This window comes from Dama dama, chromosome 5, assembly GCF_033118175.1.
Source record: "Dama dama isolate Ldn47 chromosome 5, ASM3311817v1, whole genome shotgun sequence".
Taxonomy (NCBI): Eukaryota; Metazoa; Chordata; class Mammalia; order Artiodactyla; family Cervidae; genus Dama; species Dama dama.
The window spans coordinates 20,038,885-20,060,724 of NC_083685.1; the positions used below are offsets into that span (position 1 = coordinate 20,038,885).

At 40.4% G+C, this 21,840-nt stretch overlaps 2 protein-coding genes and 1 non-coding gene across 3 annotated transcripts in view; all 3 read left to right on the plus strand.

Annotated features, from left to right (window-relative positions):
• Window positions 1-1,557: 1,557 nt before the first annotated feature.
• On the plus strand, window positions 1,558-13,365 carry DENR (density regulated re-initiation and release factor). The gene is made up of 8 exons (XM_061142002.1): window positions 1,558-1,712; window positions 2,510-2,623; window positions 6,389-6,408; window positions 7,092-7,176; window positions 9,079-9,162; window positions 11,966-12,082; window positions 12,816-12,955; window positions 13,063-13,365. Exons 2-8 carry the CDS (start codon window positions 2,518-2,520, stop codon window positions 13,105-13,107), a joined length of 597 nt encoding a protein of 198 aa, XP_060997985.1. The 5' UTR covers window positions 1,558-1,712; window positions 2,510-2,517; the 3' UTR covers window positions 13,108-13,365.
• LOC133058146 (small nucleolar RNA SNORA70) lies at window positions 10,873-11,003 on the plus strand. The gene has a single exon (XR_009693254.1). It is a non-coding gene; the product is annotated as a small nucleolar RNA SNORA70 (small nucleolar RNA).
• Window positions 13,366-18,259: 4,894 nt separating the features above from the next.
• The window catches only part of CCDC62 (coiled-coil domain containing 62), a 37,318-nt gene continuing 33,737 nt past the window's right edge, over window positions 18,260-21,840 (plus strand). The window contains exons 1-2 of the mRNA XM_061142003.1: window positions 18,260-18,411; window positions 20,772-20,964. Coding sequence (XP_060997986.1) covers window positions 18,376-18,411; window positions 20,772-20,964 — 229 coding nt within the window. The 5' untranslated portion in view covers window positions 18,260-18,375. The remainder of the gene's footprint in view (window positions 18,412-20,771; window positions 20,965-21,840) is intronic.

Consider the following 21,840-nt stretch of genomic DNA (forward strand, 5'->3'; position numbering starts at 1 on the left):
AATGAAGTCACCTGGACTCGATCCCCAAATGAACAGATTCTTGCATGTAAGTGTCAATAAATGGAAGCTTTTATTATTGGAATCAAATAGGCTTAGAAACAAGATCTTTTTTCATTAATATCTTTTAGAATTGATGCTCTTTTGTGAGAGGGGGAAACCACTCGTTTATTTAACAAAGACATCAGAGTAGCGGTCACAGTCTCCAGTGCAAAAGATTATGCTAGATGGCTTCATACACACAAAGTTCTGAGCAGACAATTTAAGGGTGGTACTGCTGGTGGCAAATGAAGTTGTAGGGAAGGGGGAGAATGAGAAAGATGTGAGTGGAGGAAAAAGCAAAATAGAAAAGAACCACTTCCACCATCTACAAAGCACTTTTGGTCTCCATTTCCCTAACCCACATCTCTTTAGCTGTTGTAGTGTTATTCCCATTTCCCAAATAGGACTCAGGCTGAAGATGGATATGAAGGGTTTTTCCCAAAATGAAACAACTAGATGGAAGCAAAGCCAAGACACACCATGTGTGAAAACCTGATGAGAAATGGACTATTTCCTGCAGTATCAGTACACAAAGGATGTCACAGTCATCATCACCACCAAACTGTGAGCTGGTGAACCCTGAGGGAACTCGGGAAGGGAAAAAATACCCGCCATCTAGCAGTCATCAGACTACAACTACTCCCTACAATGAGCCCTGAGGAAACTCAGGATGGGAAAACACAGAATATTGGCCTCACGTAGCTGAGGTGTGTATTAAAGTAAAGATTTCAGTAAGCCCAGGTTCCTGCATCTACTCATACATAGAAAAATCACTTAATTTCTTTGACATACCTGATTTTAATTAACAATAATCTTTTGATTTTCAGACAACCTGCTCTTTGCTGCAAAATGCCTATATAGCCTGGCTTCTGCCCTCCCCAGAACAGTTCTCTCAGGGTTAACTTGAGATGCTGCCTCCTAGGCTTGAAGCCCTAAAATTCCAGCCAAGTAAATCCTAACTCTCAATCTTGAGGTTGTGAATAATTTTTTAGTTTACAGTGACGTGGGAGAGTTTAATTCCAGTTTAAAACACATATAAGGATCAGCAGACACCAGGAAGCTGTGAAAATAGTTGTTAGGTTGGTGAGATTGCAGGGCAATGAGAAAAATGAAATAGCACTGACACTGTCTTTTTAAAAAGAATTCCGCCAATATAGGGTAGGGCGTTGAAATTAAACCAAACGCCTTTTCCAGTTGCAATCTCCCCGCGGAGGAATGACATCCAATAGGCTGGAGGTTAGTCAGGACTGAAGGATGCACTCCAGACCCCAGGGACACGGCCACGTCCCCGCCTCGGCAGTGAGTCACTGCGGACTTAGACGCTTATCTTCGCTTTCCAAAGAGCGCCCCCTTCCGCGCCGCGACCGCGGACCACCCACCCTCTCCCACAGGTAACGAGCACCGCCTACTGGCTGTCAGCCTCTAGGCTGCTTGGTCCCGCCCCTGGGCGAAATGCGCATGCTCTCCAATTCCTCCCCGCCCCAGCCTTCAGGCTTCTCGCGACAGCCGCCCGGCGGCCACTGAATCTCGCGATAAAGGCTTATTGTCTCGCGGGACCGCCGCTGGTAGACGCGCTCTCGGGCGGCTCTGGCTGGGGAAGAGGAATCGCATGTGTCGCTTCAGCTGGCGGTAGTGGCGGGAGCGGAGGCGGCGGAGGCTGTGCGACCGCCTGGGTAATAACCCCTCGTGCCTCTCCCGTTCGGAGAAGCTTGTAGAGAGCGTGGGGGAAGCTGAGGTGCTGTCCGGCGGAAGGGGGCCGGGCCGGGCGTCTCCACACCCCCGCCCACATGGGCCACTCTGGTGTCCCCGGGGTTGCCCCCTTCGCTTCAGGTCGCGCCCTCACACCTGACCGCTCTTGTCGCCTTAGTCCTCTTACATTCTTCTCCTTCCTGGTCCTTTTGCCCGTATTCTGTCTCCTCAGACTCTGGTGTCCCCGCCGTCTCCCACTTCCATCCCCTCTCCCGACTCTAAAGCGTCCCTTTCTTGGCATCCAGCCGCCCCCACACCCTGCACTCTGGGCGCCTCCGGCGACCCACTCCTTCTTCACCTTGTCTTCGTAGGTCTTTCCAGCCTCTTCAGCTGCTTCTTGGCCTTTCTCTGTTGTTATACTTTGCACCCCATCCGAATCACCCCCTAAACCTTTTGCCTTGTCTCCACTGAGGTCACTCTCCCCATCCTTTTTCCCATTGCTGCTTCTTCCACCGGTGCCCCCCCCTCCCCCCCGTTGTCATGGTCCATTTGTTATGAATCTCACTGTTGTTGCTCGTTTTCCTGTAGACCTGGAAAATGGTGTGCCCAGAATTACTCATATTTTATGAATCCAGCTTCTTACCTTTCATTCAGCAGAGAATTGAAACAGATTTGGGGTGTGGGGGGGATTTCTAGTGGAAGACAAGGCTACAACCGAACAGGGTTTCTCTCAGGGCCTTGGTCCCAAATAGTGAAGCTGTGTTATTTTCTTTTCTGACAGGTTTTGAAATGGCTGCTGACATTTCTGAATCTGGTGGGCATGATTGCAGAGGAGACCAGAGGAGCAACACCAAGTTAGATGCAGATTACCCACTTCGAGTCCTTTACTGTGGAGGTAAGTGTTGGAAGGCGGAAAACGGCTTTTACTCACGGTATTTTTATACGTTATGATCAGTGGCTTCACATTTGGTCCAAGTAATTTTTTCATCTTTGTCATTTGTTGAATCTTTAATTGGGAGTTGGGGAAGGGGAGGCATGGATGAACAGATTTTCCCAACCTGTGGGACTTGTGTCTTGCTACTTGGCCTGGAGAAATTTTCAGTCCAGTTGGAATAGACATATGTAAATAGATTATTCCAGCCCAAAGTAACTTCCCAGTCTGGCTGTTAAAGTTGGGCTTCTTGTAAGATAATTGACTCTTAAGGGATGACTGGATGAGGGAGTGGGAAAATGCATCTCTAGATGAAGTGATGAAGTGAATAGCTGTGCAAGGAAAAGCTTATCTGTGGAGAAATAAGCAGTTTTGTATCAGTATAGTGTGTAGTGTAGGAATAGTGTAATAACAAGTGGAAGATGATGAGGCTGGAGTGATGGGCAGTAGGACAGTTGGAAGGTGTCCTTGGTTTGGTTAATAAAATGTGGATCAGGGTTTTTTTTTCCCTTTGAGTGTGTTTCCTCATTTTCAATTCAGAAGTATTTGTGAATAAATAAATAAATTTTACTAGCATCTTGGAAAGGTTCAGAAAAATTTGAAGTCATACGACAGTAAAGTAAAGGACAAGTAAATATTATCTTTTTCAGTAAATATTTTTGGCCATTTACTACGTGCCTAACTGTTTTGTGTGCTGGAGACTGAATAATGAATAAGTTAAGAGAGGTCACTGTTCTTGTAGATCTTACCTTCTGTGAATGTAATAGAGATTTCTTCTGGAATTTAAGTATTATAAAAGGAGAGGTGATGTCACTGAGTTGAAAAATTGTATCGACTCATCATTTATTTACTATCCTTGATTAAGAAAATAAAATGAGTGTAAAATATCCCAGCGAGTAGGCAGGGGAACTTTATATAAGGTTGACTTTGGAATCATGGACCAGGGTTTGCATCCTTCCTTTGGGCATTACCAGCTGCTCCTGCTTAATTCTAGCTCTGTGACCTTGGGCAAGTTACCTGATTTCACTAAGGGTTAGAGGTTTGTTTCTTAAGGTCTGTAAAATAAAGATGGTGATTGCATCTAAAGTCAGATAATTCCTATAAAGCTGGTTCAGCAACGAATACAAGAGCATAATACAGTAAGTGCTCTTATTAAAAAAGTATACTGGTTTAGTTTATTCATTCTTGCTTGTCAGATGTAGTTACGAGTTATCGTTCTTTGTATCCTAATTCATTGAATCTAAGTCTCCATATGTTATAAGATGCACCATTATTTTAGGTTCCACTGAGAAAGAAAAATTTGTTAGATTGACATGCCACAGTTGTGGGATGCAGCCCTATAAAAGTGAAAAGAAGAAAGAATTAATGAAATACAGTATATGAAAGCCATCCTCTTCAATTGCTTATGTTACTCCTGAGATGGCTTTGAATAACTGCACTAAGTATGCATCCAACCCAGTGATATTTCACCAGTAGTCACCAGAGGTCCCTAACCTTTTTAAGAAAGGTTTATTTTTATTTCCCTAGTTTGTATTGATATTCCAGGCACTAGGATGGAGACAGGATTACATTTACCTCAAGGAGTTTAAGGTCTAGTTGTAGGAGAAGGACTTAGGGAATATTCAATGCTAAATTAAATGGTACCGACCAGAGCTATGAATTAGGATTTTAGGAAAAGGAGAGATCTTTGTTCCAAGGGAAGCTGGGAAAGTGAAGTGAGAAACCTTACATAAAAGTACAATTTGCAAGGAAAGGTTGAGGAATTTACAAAAACAGTATGGGGGCAAGGTTTAATATGGTATTTTCAGGGTAGAGGGGAAAAAAGGGGGCTAATTGGAGCAGAATGCTGGTTGAAATATAGTGAGAAACAAGGGTAAGTGGGATGGGGTCATTTCCAGGGAGACATTTGTGTGCAGGACTGAGACTTCAGAATCTGAAGTCAGTCTGAGTTTGAATCCTGGCTGAGCCGTTTACTTACTGGGTGACTTTAGCCAGTTCCTCATCCAGAAAATGGATAGCAGAGCCTACCTCAGCGAGCTGTTGAAAAGAATAAATAAAATAATGCTTCCAAAGGCCCAATCTCCTAGTAGCACCACATTGTGAATTTTGAGGGAACACAAACATGAAGACCATAGCAGAAGGTTTCTTGGATGATGGACTTTGTTCTTCATATCTCATCAGCAGGTACATAAGGTCAGGTTGTTAGTGATGTAAAGCTGGTGACTGCTCAGTATTTTCATTGAAGAGCTGTAGTTTACAAATAGTAAGTCATCTGTGGAGGAAAATTGACTTTAAAAGCAAATAATGTGGAACTTGGAAGATTTTTCCAATTTTTTTCATCATATTAGAATTTTGCTGAACTGAATATTATTTGAAATGGTGTACAAAGTTTTATGGTTTTAGGGTTTGCAGTAATGGTATTTAACCTGTAATTATATCCTGAAAGTGTGGCTGAATATCTGTTACTACTAGTGATTGAACTTGAACTGTGAAGATTAGAGAGCTCTGGTTAAGCAGAGAGAGCTTTAGTGGAAAACTCTAAAATGGAATAAAGAGATGATACACTCCAACTAATAAAAATAAATGGAAAAAAAAAAAGAGAGAGATGATACATTTTATTGAATAGTTTTCTGCCACATTACCACCTTTGTCATTGGATGAACTATTTAACCTGTTTAAAGGTTAAAAAGGTTATAGGGCTTCATCTATAAAAGACTGATGATGGGCTGGTACACAGCTGCATTGCCTTGATAGGTTCTGTGATCTGATTAAGTGGTTAAGAGCATGAGCTTCAGAAACAGACCAGAGTTCAAATCTTGTTCTAACCAGTTGCAAATGAATTACTTGTTCTAAGTCTCATTTTTCTCAATCATGATAAACATATGGTAACTCTTACCTTATCAGGTTGTGATGATGAAACATAATACAAAGTATAACAGAGTGCCTGGGATGTGCCCAATAGATAGTAATTGCTGTTATTAGTAATGGTGTACCAACCGTCTTCTCCCTCACAGGCCTCAAGGTGTTGGGCCCACTGAACTAGTCCATTCCTCACCTTAAAAATTAAAATAAGCAGTTGAAAAAAATAAAGTAAAATAAGCAGTTGACCCAGTAATAGAGTTACAGTTAAAATTGGGAAACTTTGAGTTTTCTAGTCCCTTAGCCTTTGCAGGCTATCTAGTGACAAGACTGAACCAACGTCCCTTTGAAGGAAGGAAATTCAGTTTCATGATCTTGTATAGCATAACATGAAAAGGAGAGGAAAACTGTATTGCAGAGAAATGGTAGCAGAAGTGCTACGGAAGTCTGTAAATCTGTTAGTATGAACGAAAATTAGCAGCTGTTTTAGTGAAGTTATCAAAAGAAATAACCAGCTCCATTTAAGCTTTGTTGCATGGGTAATTGTTCCCATCCTAGCTTAGTTTCCGACCCATTGAAGTGGTTGTGGTAAAACCTTAAGACATGCCAGATAGTATAGTTTGATGTTTTAGCAACTGAAGGAGACATTGTTCTTTAGATCAAAAAAAGAAATCAAGATAGTATCTCTATTAACCCTGTGCCATTAACCTCAAAAAAGCACATGATGGGGGTAGTATTTGAAAAGTGGTATAGAAAAGTTACAGGAAAAAATAGAAATGAAGCATTTTGTCAAATTAAAAATAAGTCCTGTGTGTGTACTTATTTATTTATTTATTTATATTTTCAAATCTTTTCTCTCCATTTCCCCAGTCTGTTCATTACCAACAGAGGTAAGTTCTTTTCAAATTCTTTTTTCTTTTAAAATTTGAGGTCATTGATTTTATAGCTAGCTTGGGCACTTTATTGTGTTATTTTTCATTTTCTGTTATTTGCTGGCAGAGTTTCAACATTTTATAGAGAACTTTGGTTTAGAATGATTTTATGGTCTTACAAATTGTTTTTTTTAGACTGAGTCATATGTGTGCATCTTTTGCACTTGGCTATACATAGTTTGGATTTTTGCACAGAACTCATGAATAGTTAGCCAGTAAAACAAAAGTAACCTTAAAGTCAAAGTTTAACATCCAGACAGAGAAGAAAAAGCATAAATTATGTGTAAGGTTTTCTGTTGATAAGCTTCTAAGTCAGGCTCTGTGGGCAGATCATAAAAATGAGACACCTATATGCCCGAAGCAAGAAATACTTGTGGTTATTTTTGTCTGTTTCCTCCTTTTTCTAATGGCCCTTCTGTTTGTTGGAGAGGAGATAAATTGTTACAGTGAGGAGGTGTGTTTTAATTTTTAATTTCTTATGGGACATTTCCTGGTTGAATACAGATTTTCTGTGGATGAGACATTAGGTGGGAGTAGTTGATTTTATCATTCTATAAATAGCAAGCACAGGGAATGATTTTTTAATTAAAATGATTAAAAATATACTGTTGTGACTCAGTTTGTTCTTTTCCCCTCTCCAGTACTGTGAATATATGCCTGATGTTGCTAAATGTAGACAATGGTTAGAGAAGAATTTTCCAAATGAGTTTGCAAAACTTACTGTAGGTATGAACATTTTTTTTTTCTTTCATCAAAACCTGTACACCTGAAACAGATGCATGTAGGGCATTATTTTAAAGATACAAAAGTCCTCTAGTAGGAACAGAATTGTATCACTCTATATATCTATGTCTATTGACTTGAAAACTGTTTTAAGTTCTTGGGTTAATTAAGATTTCTTACATAAAATCACAGACCTCTTCATGAGTCTTCTCTCTGGATAGGATAGGTCAAAATATCAACTTTCTTATATAAAGAAGAGTAAATGACTTAGGGACATATATTTTCACTCATTCACTTAACAAATTATTTTTTGTATGCCTGTTATATGCTACACACACTTTTAGATGCTGAGAATAAAGCAGTAAACAAAAGACCTGCTCTTTGGAAATTATAGAAGGAGAGACAAAATAAGTAAAACAAGACAAATGAAATAAATACATTAAATTATGATAAGCAGGGAATGGAAAGATAAGAATTTTGGGGGAGGGAATTTGAAATCTTGAAAGATTTTGCTGAAAAGATGGCATTTGAACAAAGACCTAAAATAAGTGAGGGAGAGAGTCCTTTGAATATCTGGGTGAAGAATTTTCCAGGCAGATAGCACAACCAGTGCAAAGACCCTGAGGCAAACACTTACCACATACAGCATATTTAGAAAACAGCAAGGAGGACTTTGGTTGTTTTTTTTTTTTTTTGGTGGGAAGGTGGTGGGGGAAGGTAGGAGATGAAGTCAGAGAAGTAACGAAGGACTACGTCTTAAAGAGCAAGTCTCGGCTTTTCTGAGTGAGATGAGAAGCAGTTTGAGCAGAAGAGTGATGATAAGGTCTGACTTTTGTTTCAGCAGCATCTTTGGCTGCTACGTTAAAAATAGACTGAAGAGAGACTTCCCCGGTGGTCCAGTGGTTAAGGCTGGGCTTCCAGAGCAGGGATGTAGGGGACTCGGATTCAATCCCTGATCAAAGAACTAAGATCCCACATGCTGCGTGGCATGGCCAAAAAAAAAGACTGAGGAGAGGCATAGGCAGCAAAGCAGGGGGATCAAGTAGGTGGCTCTTGCAGTGATTGGGTCAGGAGGATGACCACCTACTCCAGGATGGTAGCAGTGGGGTGGTGAGAAGTGGTCAGATTCCAAACATGTTTTGAAGGTAGAGCTGACAGGGTCTCCTGATGTGTTGCATGTGGGATGTGAGGAAAAGGGCCAGCTAGACTTTTGACTGAAGCAACTAGAATGGAGTTGCTGTTGCCAAAGGTAAGGGAAACTACAGAAGAACAGATTTCCTCAATTAACAAATTGATGGCTTTTCTTACAAGACTGGTAAAAATGAAGGCAGTAGCAGGAAGAAGGGAAACCCTGGGCCAGAAACAGGGCTATCGAAGTATACCCAATATCATCCTGCTATTTGCTGCTTTGATTTTCAGATAGTTTTCCATGAGGCCCAACCCCTGAGACAACATGGTCTGTCTGTGATTGGATAAGAACCCTCAAATATGATGTAACAGTCAGTCTACCTGGTGGGCCCTGAACATGTGACTTGCCTAGGACATATCTTCATATTTAGGGCCAGATTTTCTGTTAACAGAATCAGTATGCTTGATGCTAAACACTCCTGTGGAGTCTTGAGGGTTTTATGCTTCTTTAATGTGGCTTCTGTCACCATACACTTACCATAATGACTTCAGAATCAGGCCTGATAGGAGTCCAGGAATGTAATCACTGACTTTATAAATGTTACACTCATTTGTTCGTGAAATACCTTATTTGTCTGTAAAGCAATTATCCTTCAAGTAAAACATAAGTAAATAAAAAAAAATACCTTATCTGTGTATGAGGTTTCTCAGGGGTAATTTCTTAATGTTAGAATGAAGTGATGTCAGTGCTTATAAGGGTTTTGTTTTTACATCTAGAAAATTCACCCAAACAAGAAGCTGGAATTAGTGAGGGTCAAGGAACAGCAGGGGAAGAGGAAGAGAAGAAAAAACAAAAGAGAGGTGAGGCGTGATTTGACTTCTACAAACATACTGCTAGAAGAGGGCTTCCCAGAAAGCTCAAAATCCGCCTGCCAGTGCAGGGGCCTGCGGGTTCAATCCTTGGGTTGAGAAGATCCCCTTGAGAAGGAAATAGCAACCCATCCCAGTATTCTTGCCTGGGAAATCCCATGGACAGAGGAGCCTGGCGGGCTACAGTCCATGGGGTCGCAAAAGAGTTGGACATGACTTACCAACTAAACAACAACCACTAGAAGAAATAAGAAGTGAGAGCATTCCCGAACTGAATAACATCTTCCTGCTGCTGCATTCTGTGTGAATACCATACAGAGGGGTATAGAATCGTTCTCAGAATGACTGGATTTCCTGTGATTTGGCCTCTATCAGTAAATTGGACCCAAGGAAACGTGCTTCATTTGCCATGTATATACATAAAAAGCAGCCAGCCAGCTTGTTTATGACTTAAAAATTTTGTTACCTTATAAAAATATCTGTGTATTCTATTTAATTAGAGTGAGGACATTTATAAAAAATTTTGTTCTTTCCTTATTTCTGTCAGCTCAGTTGAATTTTTCTTTTCACAACTGATGAATATACCTGCTACCTCTCCTCCTTCTAAAATGAATTTCTCGTGCCTTGTATCCTATCCCTGCCTGTTTCTTCTTCCTGAATTAATTCTCCCATGACTAAAATTAGCTTATAAATATTTTCTAGGACTTCACATTAAAAACAAAAAAACATTCCCCTAAGAACTAGTGTCTCTCTTTGCCATATTCTCCTCCCCATTCCCTTCTTAGCTAGACTTCCTTGCTCAGACTAGACTCAGCTATCCTCCTTTCAGTTCAGTCGTTGAGCCTTCACTCCTCAGTCCATCCTTACCTGACTTTCATGCCATTGAGACGCCTCTGACAAGGATCACAAGTGGCTGGGTGGTTGCTCAGTGATGAGAGCACGTCTGAGCACTCCCTGAAGTGTTGTGCTTGCTCCCTCATTCTGGTTTCCTTCCTCCTCAGGCTTCTGTGTAGACTTCTCCCTTCTGTCCCTTTAAAAAATGGTGTTTTTCCCAGGACTCTGTGCATTAACTTCTCATTCTGCATATCCTCACTGGATGATTCTGCATCCTTAACTTTTGCCCCCACTCTGCACTTAGAACTCCCAAATCTAGTCCTGGATCATGTCTCTAGACTAGAAATGCTCATGGTCCCTTAGGCACTTCAGACACAGTACTTCCAAAGTAAACTTAAGTCCCAAATCTGCATCTTTTGTTTTCTTCATTTTGATTAATGACAGCAATTTATCCAATCATTTGAGCCAAAAACCTGAGACCCGTCTTGGTTTCTTTCTTTTTGCCCCTTTGAATCAGTTCTGAATTCTGTGATTTCTTCTCATTCCTCTGTTTATCCTATGCCTAGTGGCCGTTGCTGTTGCCACTGCTTTATTTAGATTTTGATTAGTTTCTGCCTGAACTAATGTAGGAGGCTCCTCAGTGGCCTCTCTTTCATTGCTCTTCACAGACCCACCCTCCACATGGTATGATGATCTTGACAGACCATAAATTGATGATTTCACTCCTGCGTAGTCACTTGTTCGCTGGGTTCTTTTCTTTGCAGTATAATAGATCTTGATGTGCTAGTCCTTAAATGACTGGTATATAATCTTTGCCTATCTGGCTTTCTTTCCTACGTATCATAAGCTTCCTTCAGACAAGTGTATTTGCAGCCAATTAAGCCAACCATGCTCTTTTCCCCGTGGGGGCTCAGTGTGCAGTGGTTGTAAACAGTACACTAACTCCTCTGTAGTATATTCAGCTTGTGGCCTATATGGGTCACCCTAAGGAGACAGCCCTTTCCAGTAGACACTCGCATCTGCCCTAAGGAGACAAAATGCCTATGGGACTACCCCAGTTGAGGCTCCAGACAGGTATGTGAAGTGCCTTTGGAAAGCCCCAGGGCACAGTGGCCAGGGTCCACATTGGTCAAATTGCTATGTCCATCCATACCAAGCTACAGAATAAGGAGCATGTGATTGAGGCGCTCTGCAGGGCCAAGCTCAAGTTCCCTGGATGCCAGACGATCCACATCACCAAGAATTGGGGATTTACTAAGTTTAATGTGAATGAATTTGAAAACATGGTGGCAGAAAAGTGGCTCATCCCAGATGGTTGTGGGGTCAAATACAACCCTAATCATGGCCTCCTGGACAAGTGGCAGGCCCTGCACTCATAGGAACCTTGGCACTGTCTTTTCCTTACTACGCCAACCAATAAATCCTACTTTCCTGTTAATACACCAAAAGACGAAGTGTAGTTCTCAATTACAGCATCCTTTCTTGTCTCTGTACTTGTTTCCTTTTATCTCCACCAGCCCGTCTCCCTTCAAATGGACTTATTTTGCAGGCACTTAGATGTCACTTTCTCTGGGAAACTTTCTGTCCTCTGGAAGTAGAGTAAGCCATTCCTCTGCAGAGCTTATGGTAGTGCTGTGTTCATGGATCCTATTTCAGTATATACCAGATTGCTGTAATTGTTTAACTTGTTTTCTCCTTGCACTGGACTGAGAGCCTCTGGAGGACAGGGACTGTTTTTGTTCTCTTCGTCTTTGTGTCCTTGGCCCTTATTGCAGTGCACAGCACATACTACTTAATATGTATTGACTGAATGAATACTCACTCATGTGTTTATGAATTTTGTATTAGAAAAAGAAACTTTAGAAATATTTCATACCTTTTGAAAGTCAGTATATTTAAAGATAGTATTCTCTATTTATGATAAAACAACTAATCCTGAACTGTTTCTTAATAAATAAAGGTGGAAGGGGTCAAATAAAACAAAAGAAGAAAACTGTACCACAAAAGGTTACGATAGCCAAAATTCCCAGAGCAAAGAAGAAATATGTAACAAGAGTGTGTGGCCTTGCAACTTTTGGTGAGTTCAAGCTTAAGTATGTTTAAAATTTGTGAATTTTATTCGTTAATTCATTTCATTATCTCTTTTTAATCTAGTACCATGAAAACTTTACAGTTCTGTTTTTTGCTAAGAAGGATACAAAATAAGATTTTGGATTTCTAACTATAGTCAAACTTAAAATCTTAAAAATCTTTTGTAGAAGGGACTGGTTTAACTTTTTCCATTCCAGAATTTCTGCTTGTGCATATTTTATCTAGAATGAGGGCTGGACAGGTTTCCCTTTGAAGTCTACCAGCACTGCTCCTCTTTCCCTCCCAGTCTCAGTAGCCAAACAGTTGCAAAATGACCTGTCCTCTCTGGGATTAGAGTAGAAGGTAAGGGAAGGTGGTTAGTGGCGGAGTGTCTTCCTTTGTAAAAAGGGATAACCACAAGAAACTTCGTTTACTTGGAAGTGTATATGTAATGTTGGAATTCATGTGTTCCTGGATTTATTTTGGTCTTGAATCAGGAATAGTATGCATCTTATTTTTCTATACTGAGGCTTTATCTAACCTTAAAAATGTTACATTGTTACATTGTTCAGATGACTGCCTATGGGTAGTTTGTAATTACTGTTCTGAAAGGAACGTGAAACCCATTAATATGATCTGTTTTATGAATTTAAAATGCAGATTAAATTTCAAAATGGAAAAATATTCTTTGATGTATGATTCCGATTATAGTCTCACTGTTTCTTTTTTTAAAATAACAGAAATTGATCTTAAAGAAGCACAAAGATTTTTTGCTCAGAAATTCTCCTGTGGTGCCTCAGTAACAGGGGAGGATGAAATCATCATTCAGGGAGACTTTACAGATGATATTATTGATGTCATTCAGGAAAAATGGCCAGAGGTGAGTATTTGGAACCTGTGCATCTATAGAAGTAAGTTACTAAAGCAGTTGCCTCTGTGTTAGTTGCTAAGCACACCTCATGAAATGTAATTATTTGTGTTTTATAGGTGGATGATGATAGCATTGAAGATCTTGGAGAAGTGAAGAAGTGATTTTGAAAATGTGTCTGTAATTTAATGATCTGAACTGATTGTTGGCCAAAGGGAGAGAGGCCTTTTAAAAATATATATATTTATCCTACAGTAAAACTGTAGCCTACCCTCACCCTTGGCATTTTCACTGTTCTGTACAAGGCTGCTTGTTTTTTGGTGTTTTTTTTTTTAATTGCCAAAGTCTAATAAACAGGAGAGACTGTCATGCTTATGCATGAGATAGAATTTAGTCAAATAAAAAATTTTGGTCATTTGGTACTGACTTTTCTCTTTCTTTTTAACTTTTTTGGAAAAACTAGATTTTCTGTGGAAAGCTTTTCTGTTGATTATTTTTAAATAATCACAATTTAATCAAAAATTTTTTTTTTTTTTAGCTGAGTGATATTTTAAAGATTTGAATTTGGCTTCATCACCAGTAATAACTGTCTCCTTGCTGCTTTGGTGTGGTAGTTTTGAGATGCTTGAATATCTCATGGATCTATGGTTGAATTTGCTTCATGGTCACCAACCAAGTTCACTTTGTGGGCATATTAACATATTGTTGGTAACAGCTGTTTAAGCTGTTCTGGAGATTTTTTGGTAAAGTATATTAAAAGCCTTAAAACCATCTGCACTGTTTGACCCACTTTTTTGGCATTATCCTAAAGATATAATGTCTTAACTTAAAACTATGAATGAGGGTGTTCATCACAGTGCTACTCATAATATTTAAAAAATTGCAAATGATTATAAATGCACAGTTGGGAAGTGGTTAAAGAAATGATGGTGTGTCATATGGTAGGATATTTGCATATATTTTAAAATACTTTCTAAGAATACTTGGAAAGGTGTTTGATAATGCTAAGGAGGAGGTCAGACCCCCAAATCCATTTTGTACATTATTTTCATCATCTTGAGTGGACAGCCATTCAGAGAGGCTGAGTTCTTGTTTTGGCTGTAAATTTATGTGAGTGAAATTCTGCTAACCACTTGAAAATAATATACACTATTGCTCAGTATAGTCTGGGAAGCAGCAATTGAAATGTGTTTTTCTCGGAAGAGAAGCAGTGACAATGAATCTTAATGAATATATTAAATGAATTTAAACTCTGTTTTTATAAAGGTCCTAAGTCTGGTGCTACAAACTGGAAAGAAGACTCAGTGGTATTTTAAGTTGCTGTCAACACCTTTAAGAAAGTTAGAACCTATTGTCTGTTGCCATGCAGAATACCATCTTGAATGAATGAATGGGTTTTTGAGTAATTGAAACATTAGGAAGAATGTATAAATAAAGATGTAAATTAAGAAAATGAAATTCTGCATTAACTGTGAATTTAGTTAAATAAAATTATCTAATGAAGCAAATTTATCCATTAAGACCACTTGATATGTGTTATGTATGTATTTTTTTGGTGCTGGAAGATGTCTATGTGCTTGTATCAACACACGTGTCTTCATGTAAAAATTCTTAATGTTCACAGTTCTTGGCAAATGCAGTTTCAGTCCATTTATATAGCCACAGTGGATGTTACTGCAGGAAAATGCAGGATTAAAACTGTCCTTGTGTATATGTGTGAATCTTTTTCTTTGACTTGAAATTTAAAATGCAACTGTTTAATCTCTGATTAAAACCTATTATTCAAGGGGAATTCTGTGGCTGTCCAGTGGTTAGGACTCAGCACTTTCACAACTGTGGCCTGGGTTCAATCCCTTGTCAGGGAACTAAGATCCCACAAGCCTCATGGCATGGCCAAAATATATATATATATATATATATATATATATATATATATTTTTTTTTTTTTTTCAAGGACTCAACTTTAAACAGCCTTATAATACATGTAAGAGATTTACAATGATTAAGCTGGCAATTTCAAATACAAATACAGTTTTGGTATGTAGTGTCTTATTTTAAAAAACATGCTGGCAATGTGTGGTTTTAAATTCCTTTTTAGTTGTTAAATAGTTGCTAAATAACATTAAGTCAGCTGTCACTTAGGGATAATCCATGGTAGCTTTCTCATTCTTAAAAATTAATAAAAATTTTTTAAAAAACAATTTATACCTTTTAGATTCTGTTATTTACTAAATGCCTTTACTTAGGAAATATGGTAGAGAAACTGGAATGAGTCTGTAGAGGTCGTCAATTTGAATTAATGCATAACTAGGTGCAGTTTAATTCTTATATTTTCTCTTTAAAGATTTTTGACCTTAAAATACTAAGATTTTTGATTTGCAACTAGTCATAATAACCCTCTTAACCACATTCAGTTGGTACTTACCAACCATAACTCATAAAAATGAGCCTCATTTCTTAATGCTTCATATACTTGTACTTTTAAAGTGAATATTAGGCATGTGATTGCCCGGTAAAGAATGACATTTTCAGTTCAGTCGCTCAGTCGTGTCTGACTCTTTGTGACCCCATGAATTGCAGCACGCCAGGCCTCCCTGTCCATCACCAACTCCCAGAGTTTACTCAAACTCATGTCCATCGAGTTGGCTTCCTAAAAATCCCAAATTTTACAAAAGTGAAATTTGAGAAGCATGTGAATTAAAATGTTCCTCACTTGGAAAATTGACATTCAATCTCATTCCTTTTCATCTTTCTCATCCCACCACCACAACTTACTGCATAGTCATCTATGGATAGGTCATTTAACAACTAGTCAGCATTTGCTTTCTTGACTTTTAAATTCTAAGGCATTGTCTTGTTGGTTCTCCTGAACATGAGCCTGTCCTAAGGAGACAAGTGTCATCCAACTCAGTAAAGTTTCAAGGTAGAAATTTTTTTTTTTTTTTTAAATGTTGGCAGTGTTGGATCTTCATTGCTGCAAGAGCTATTCTGTAGTTGAGCGTGCAGGCTACTTTCTAGTTCTGGTTGCAGGCTTCTCATTTCAGTGGCTTCTCTTGCTGTGGAGCATGATTTTCAGTAGTGGTGGCTCCCCAGCTCGGTAGCACAGGGTTGATAGTTGTGGTGCATGGGCTTACTCTGCAGCATGTGGGGTCTTCCCCGAACAGGGATCGAACCTGTGCCTCCTATGTTGGCAGGTGGGTTCTTTACCATTGAGCTACCAGGGAAGCTCCAAGGTAAGAAATTTTAAATTTGTTTTTTCCACGTTCAGGTTATCTTTTATGAACATGAGGGCATGTTTTGCTAATTCACGGTCAACCAAAAGTAAAGTTGAAATACTATTATACGAATTTGTCTTGCCAGCACTACTATCTTATGGGTTAAGTAGTAGGGGTGGGTGACCAGAGGTTAAATATAATAAGCATTACTTTTGTGTAGTCCAGCTCCTATATAATGAGTAAAAAGGGGGAAGGAGTGACTATGATCAGGAGAAGAAACTCTTAATCTCAACTCAGAACATGGTAAATATTGTCAGGAAAAAGTGCCAAGGGTCTCCCTGCACAGGGTGCACAACCAGCCCCTTCCGAGGGGGCAGGACCCCCAGGGTGTGCCATCTCTACCCCATGGGGGTATATCATCATTTGACTTACCTCGGGGGGTGTACGCCCCCCCCCCCCACCAAGGGGGACAGCACACCCACTGATTGAATCTGCCTTAGTAAATATAGTGACCATAATTAAGTCAACCTCCTTAATGTGTGTCCCAAGAGGTAAGGCAGATTGAGTTAATTGGGGGGCGGGGTCAGGAAACCTAAGATGTTTCATTGGTTCAATGAACAGTTAGGCGATTTAAGGACTCGATTTAACTGGGGGCGGGGGTGGGTATGGGTGTGGGTGACGGTATTTGAGAGAGGTGATTTAATCAGCAGCAACTCATGTGATTTAGGGGTTGGTTTAATATATAAGGAAAGTTACGACCAACCTAGATAGCATATTAAAAAGCAGAGACATTAATTGGCCAACCAAGGTCCGTCTGGTCAAGGCTATGGTTTTTCCAGTGGTCATGTATGGATGTGAGAGTTGGACTGGGAAGAAAGCTGAGCGCTGGAAAATTGATGCTTTTGAACTGTGGTGTTGGAGAAGACTCTTGAGAGTCCCTTGGACTGCAAGGGGATCCAACCAGTCCATCCTAAAGGAGATCAGTCCTGGGTGTTCATTGGAAGGACTGATACTGAAGCTGAAACTCCAATACTTTGGCCACCTCATGCGAAGAGTTGACTCATTGGAAAAGACCCTGATGCTGGGAGGGATTGGGGGCAGGAGGAGAAGGGGATGACAGAGGATGAGAGGGCTGGATGGCATCACCGACTCGATGGACGTGAGTTTGAGTAAACTCCGGGAGTTGGTGATGGACAGGGAGGCCTGGCGTGCTGTGATTCATGGGGTCGCAAAGAGTCGGACACGACTGAGCGACTGAACTAACTGAACTTAATATATAGGAGTCACAATACCGGGGGTTGACTGAATCAATGGGAATCACCTGAGTTATGATAGGGACTGATTTAACAATAGGAGTCAAGTCATCCAGCGGCTGATAAAATCAGCCCGGGCACCCCCCAAGAGGGACAGCACCCTTCCAGGCTGAACAGCAGGATGGGTACACGTCCACCCTTAAGGGGGCACGTCTACCCCAAAAGGTGCATCTCGTCATTTGATGTACATCAGGGGGTGCACGCCCACCCCAAGGGGTACCTCATTATTTAACAAAAGAGCTACATCAAGATTAAAAAAAACAAACTTTTCCCTCTCTTCATCTATGATTCTCAGAACTCTCCGCGGGGCTGGTCAGCAATTGACTATCAACTACTACCAGAGGTGGTGTCTGCCTCCATCTATTTGAATGCCAGGTGCTGACTGTTCTCCCTATCCCGGTGTGCAGGGCAGGTAAGGCGACAGCGCTCACAGTTTAGGAGGGAAAGACGCGAATCTGTAAGCAGCTGGTCATACATAGGCCAGGACGATGTGGCAGAGACGGCCGTTCATTTGTTCCATCATTCTCCGGGTAGTGGTGAAGAGCGGTTCTTTGCGGGCCGCGGGTAACGGCTTTTACATCGCCAGATAAACCATTCGAGAGTCTCCAGATTTGCAAGAACAAAACGCCGGATGGCGACGCGACCCGCGCCCAAGAGACCAGGAGGGAGCCAGCCCCCCGCGGGGTCTCGCGAGAGCCGGGGCGGCACCTCGGCGACGCCGTAGGCCGAGCGGGCCCGGCGCGCTCCGCGGGGTCGGCGGTTTGGGCGGGCTGGCTTGGGCCGGCGAGGGCGCGGGGCTCCGGGGCTCGGGGCTCGCCCCCCGCCGCTCCGGGCAGGCGCGCCGATGGCGTTTCTAAGGTGACGCTGCGCACACCGACTGTCTCCGGGGGCGGAGGAAACACCTATGAACCCTTCAGCCTCCTTCCTGGCCGGGCGCCAGGTGAGCGGCCGCCTCTCTGCGCCTCTGGTTTCCGCCGGCTAGTCCCAGGGCGAGCGGAGAGCTGTCCTCTGGGACAACGTGCATGGGGGTTACTCAGGAATCGTTCCTGCTTAAAATGTGAAGCAATACTCAGGACGCAGGGGAGCGTCACGTCCGTTTCCTTACCTTAATGAAAACGTGTTCAGCTCAGGCGCGGTGCTCACTTTTTAACGACATACCAATGGGCAAATGCAGAGTTGTTTCTCTATACACCTGCTCACTCACCTGCACTTGCTTCCCAGCCACCTGTGAGTGGAGCAGCGCTGTAATCACCAGTTTTCCCAAAACGTCTTGAAAGTAAACTTGCCCAAAATATGCATGTGTCTCGTCCGTATAGGTTGAGATGAACGTGTTTTGCACACTTGGTCCATTGTTGTTTCCTGTGTTAGAATCTATGCTCCGGGCTGGCGAACTCAATGCCCCAAGCAACTGGTCTGCCCAGTGAATATTGGTTGAGTGAATGAGTGAAATGGCTTACCAAAGACTGGAATTCAAGTCTTACGGCTTGGAATCCATTGACTCCAAGTTCCATTTTCTGTGTTTAGTAAGTAACTAATGTATTCGTCATTATTATTTCTCTACAAATCTTATAATTCAGAAAGCAGTAATGATGTACATGGGTCTCTGGTAAACAGTAACACTTTTTCTTTTTTTAATTGGAGTATAGTTGGTTTACAATATTGCATTATTTTCAGCGTACAGCATAGTGATTCAATTTTTTGTTTTTTAGTTCTTTCGTTCATAGATGGGGACAGTGCCATACTTCAGAATGTGACTTACAGTCTTGCTGATAATTTGTTAATAATAGCTAATGTTTGTTGATCGGTTATGATGGAACAAAATTTTATTAAAGCAGGACATGAAAATTTTAATGTAAAATTTTCTCTGCGCTTTGAGCTACACCCTCCTCCCCTTTGGTGTGTATTGTGCATCCCCCTTATACATTAGCATCCCCCTTATACATTAACTCGATCCCTTTAGAAGACCTAGGAATGCCTGCTTACAAAAAAAAAAAAAATGGTGATTTTTTTTTTCTTAGAACTAGCAAGCAAGTCCTTAGTAGATAGCATTCCTTTTTCAATCATGTAAGGGGTCACAATGACTCACCACTTGCCTTGTCTGTGCAAATCTGAACTGTGTAAAGGTGAATGTATTATTTTGATGTATTTTCAACCTTTTGTCTTGAAAACGTATATAACTGTGTTTTGACATCTTACAGGCAGAATGGTTCTCAGAGCTTTTCGAAAGACTGTCTTCCAGGTTATAATCCTCAGATTGGCTGGAAAAATTTTCCATTTCTTTTTTAGATTAACTGTTGATTGATTTTTAATGACACAATGGTGTGTAATTTTTAATGACACAATGGGAAGTGCTTTACAGACCTTATCTTGCTTAATCCACACAACTCTAAGAAATCGAAATACTGTTACTGCCATTTCACAGCAAAGAAACTAAGGGTTAAGAAAGTTAAGTAACTTGCCCAAGGTCTTAGAGCCACCAAGTGGCTCATTCTGGATTCCCACTTAGGTGAGACCAACTTGACTACACTAGACTTTCAAATGATATATGCTTAAAAGGAATTATTGTAGATAATTTTGTTAGGCATGAAAATGGCATCTTGGCTATATAAAAATGTTCATTTTTAAAGAGGCATACCAAAGTATCTAAAAGTAAAATATATTTTTTATCAACAACAAAAAGAAAAAGGAAAATTGAAATGTTGCAAAACTTTTGATAGTAGTAAAACCTAGTTACTGGGCAAATGTGGTTTATTATACTGTTCTTTTATCTTCTGTGTATGTTTGAAATTTTTCCTTTATAAAATTTGTTTTTAAGTAGGTATGCTGAATTTGGACCAGTTATATTTAAACAATATTTACTTCCTGTTTCCCTTTACTTGATTGTTCTAGAATTGCTAGATGGGGGTATAAGATGGGGGATAATATTGTTGATTGATATAAGGAGAGGGTTGGCAGCAAAGAAAAAAAATGCAGAAATGGGTTTATCAGTGATTAACCAATGGAGGCTTTACAGCTGGTCCTGCTCTTTAAGAGTGGTGTGTTTTGTATGACAGAAAATGAGAGAGACAGAGTGCACAGTAGGTGTTAGCATGTGTTAAATATACATAATTTTTCTGCCATGTTATAATCAAGAAATAAAATTTCTTGATTCAAGTTGCTACCTTGAATTGGCAGCAAAAGAAGATACTGGGTTGGCCCTAAAGTTTGTTTGGCCTACCCAATATAATTGTTTGGAAAATATGCTTTGGCTGATTTATGTCAATGGCTTTATTTTGTCATGAATCTACTTTCTATATTTAGAACATTGGGTCAGAGGTTGAGATTTCCACTATTGAGAAACAACGGAAAGAGCTGCAGCTGCTCATTGGAGAGTTAAAAGATCGAGATAGAGAGCTTAATGATATGGTTGCAGTACATCAGAGACAACTTCTTTCATGGGAAGAGGATCGGCAGAAAGTGTTGACTTTGGAAGAACGTTGCAGCAAATTAGAAGGTCAGACATATAGTCAGCATCATCCATCTAGCGCTGGTACATGCCAACATACTGAAAGGGCTCATGGTAAAAATAGAGAAGGAACATCTCAACAGTCCCTGCTGTCCTAGAGTTTAATTGAAGATAGGAGGACTTCATGAACATTCACAACAGAACAGACAAACACAGTGTGAACTAAAGTAGGGCAAGCAAAGTATTAATATTTAACTGTAGAAAGTGCTGGGACAGCTCCAGTAGACAGGGAGAGTCAAGAGCGAACCTGAAGGAAATTAGTTCTGAGCTAGAATATGAATGAAGATGCCACTGAACTGGCCATTCCTTTTGAACTGACTCAAAGATTTTAAACTTTTGATATTGAACTTGATCTCAAATACCTAAAACAGTCATATTTTAAAATTATAGCAGCCTCAAAAGTGGCTTACAAAAATTTCCCTTTGTACCATATTTTAACTGTCATCCCTTTGGTGCTACCCTAAAATCTGACTGTTCTATTGACACTGTGTTAATATTACTAGAATGTACTAGAGGAGGAAATACTAGATCTGTTTAATAGAAAAGTAGGGACTTCCCTGGTGGTCTGTTGGTTAAGAATCCACCTTCCAATGCAGGGGATGTGGATGCAATCCCTGGTTGGGGATCTGAGATCCTGCATGCTGTGGGGCAACTAAGCCCTCATGCCACAACTACTGAACTCACATGCCTCAACCAGAGAATCTGGGTTCTGCAACTAAGACCTGACACAGTCAAAAAAATAAGAAAGCTAACCATATATCCCCCCCTTTTTTTTTTTTTGCTTTTATTACACAAAGGATTCTGTAAATGTGACAATCTAAATATGATTAATTTTTCAGTTTCCTTGATGATCATCTGATTTTA

Bases quoted from the DNA above. Each gene is read 5' to 3' on its own strand.
- DENR (XM_061142002.1), top strand. From the start codon at position 2,518: ATGGCTGCTGACATTTCTGAATCTGGTGGGCATGATTGCAGAGGAGAC. The intron at 2,624-6,388 runs GTAAGTGTTGGA...CCATTTCCCCAG, and splicing joins TCGAGTCCTTTACTGTGGAG to TCTGTTCATTACCAACAGAG. The intron at 6,409-7,091 runs GTAAGTTCTTTT...TCCCCTCTCCAG, and splicing joins TCTGTTCATTACCAACAGAG to TACTGTGAATATATGCCTGA.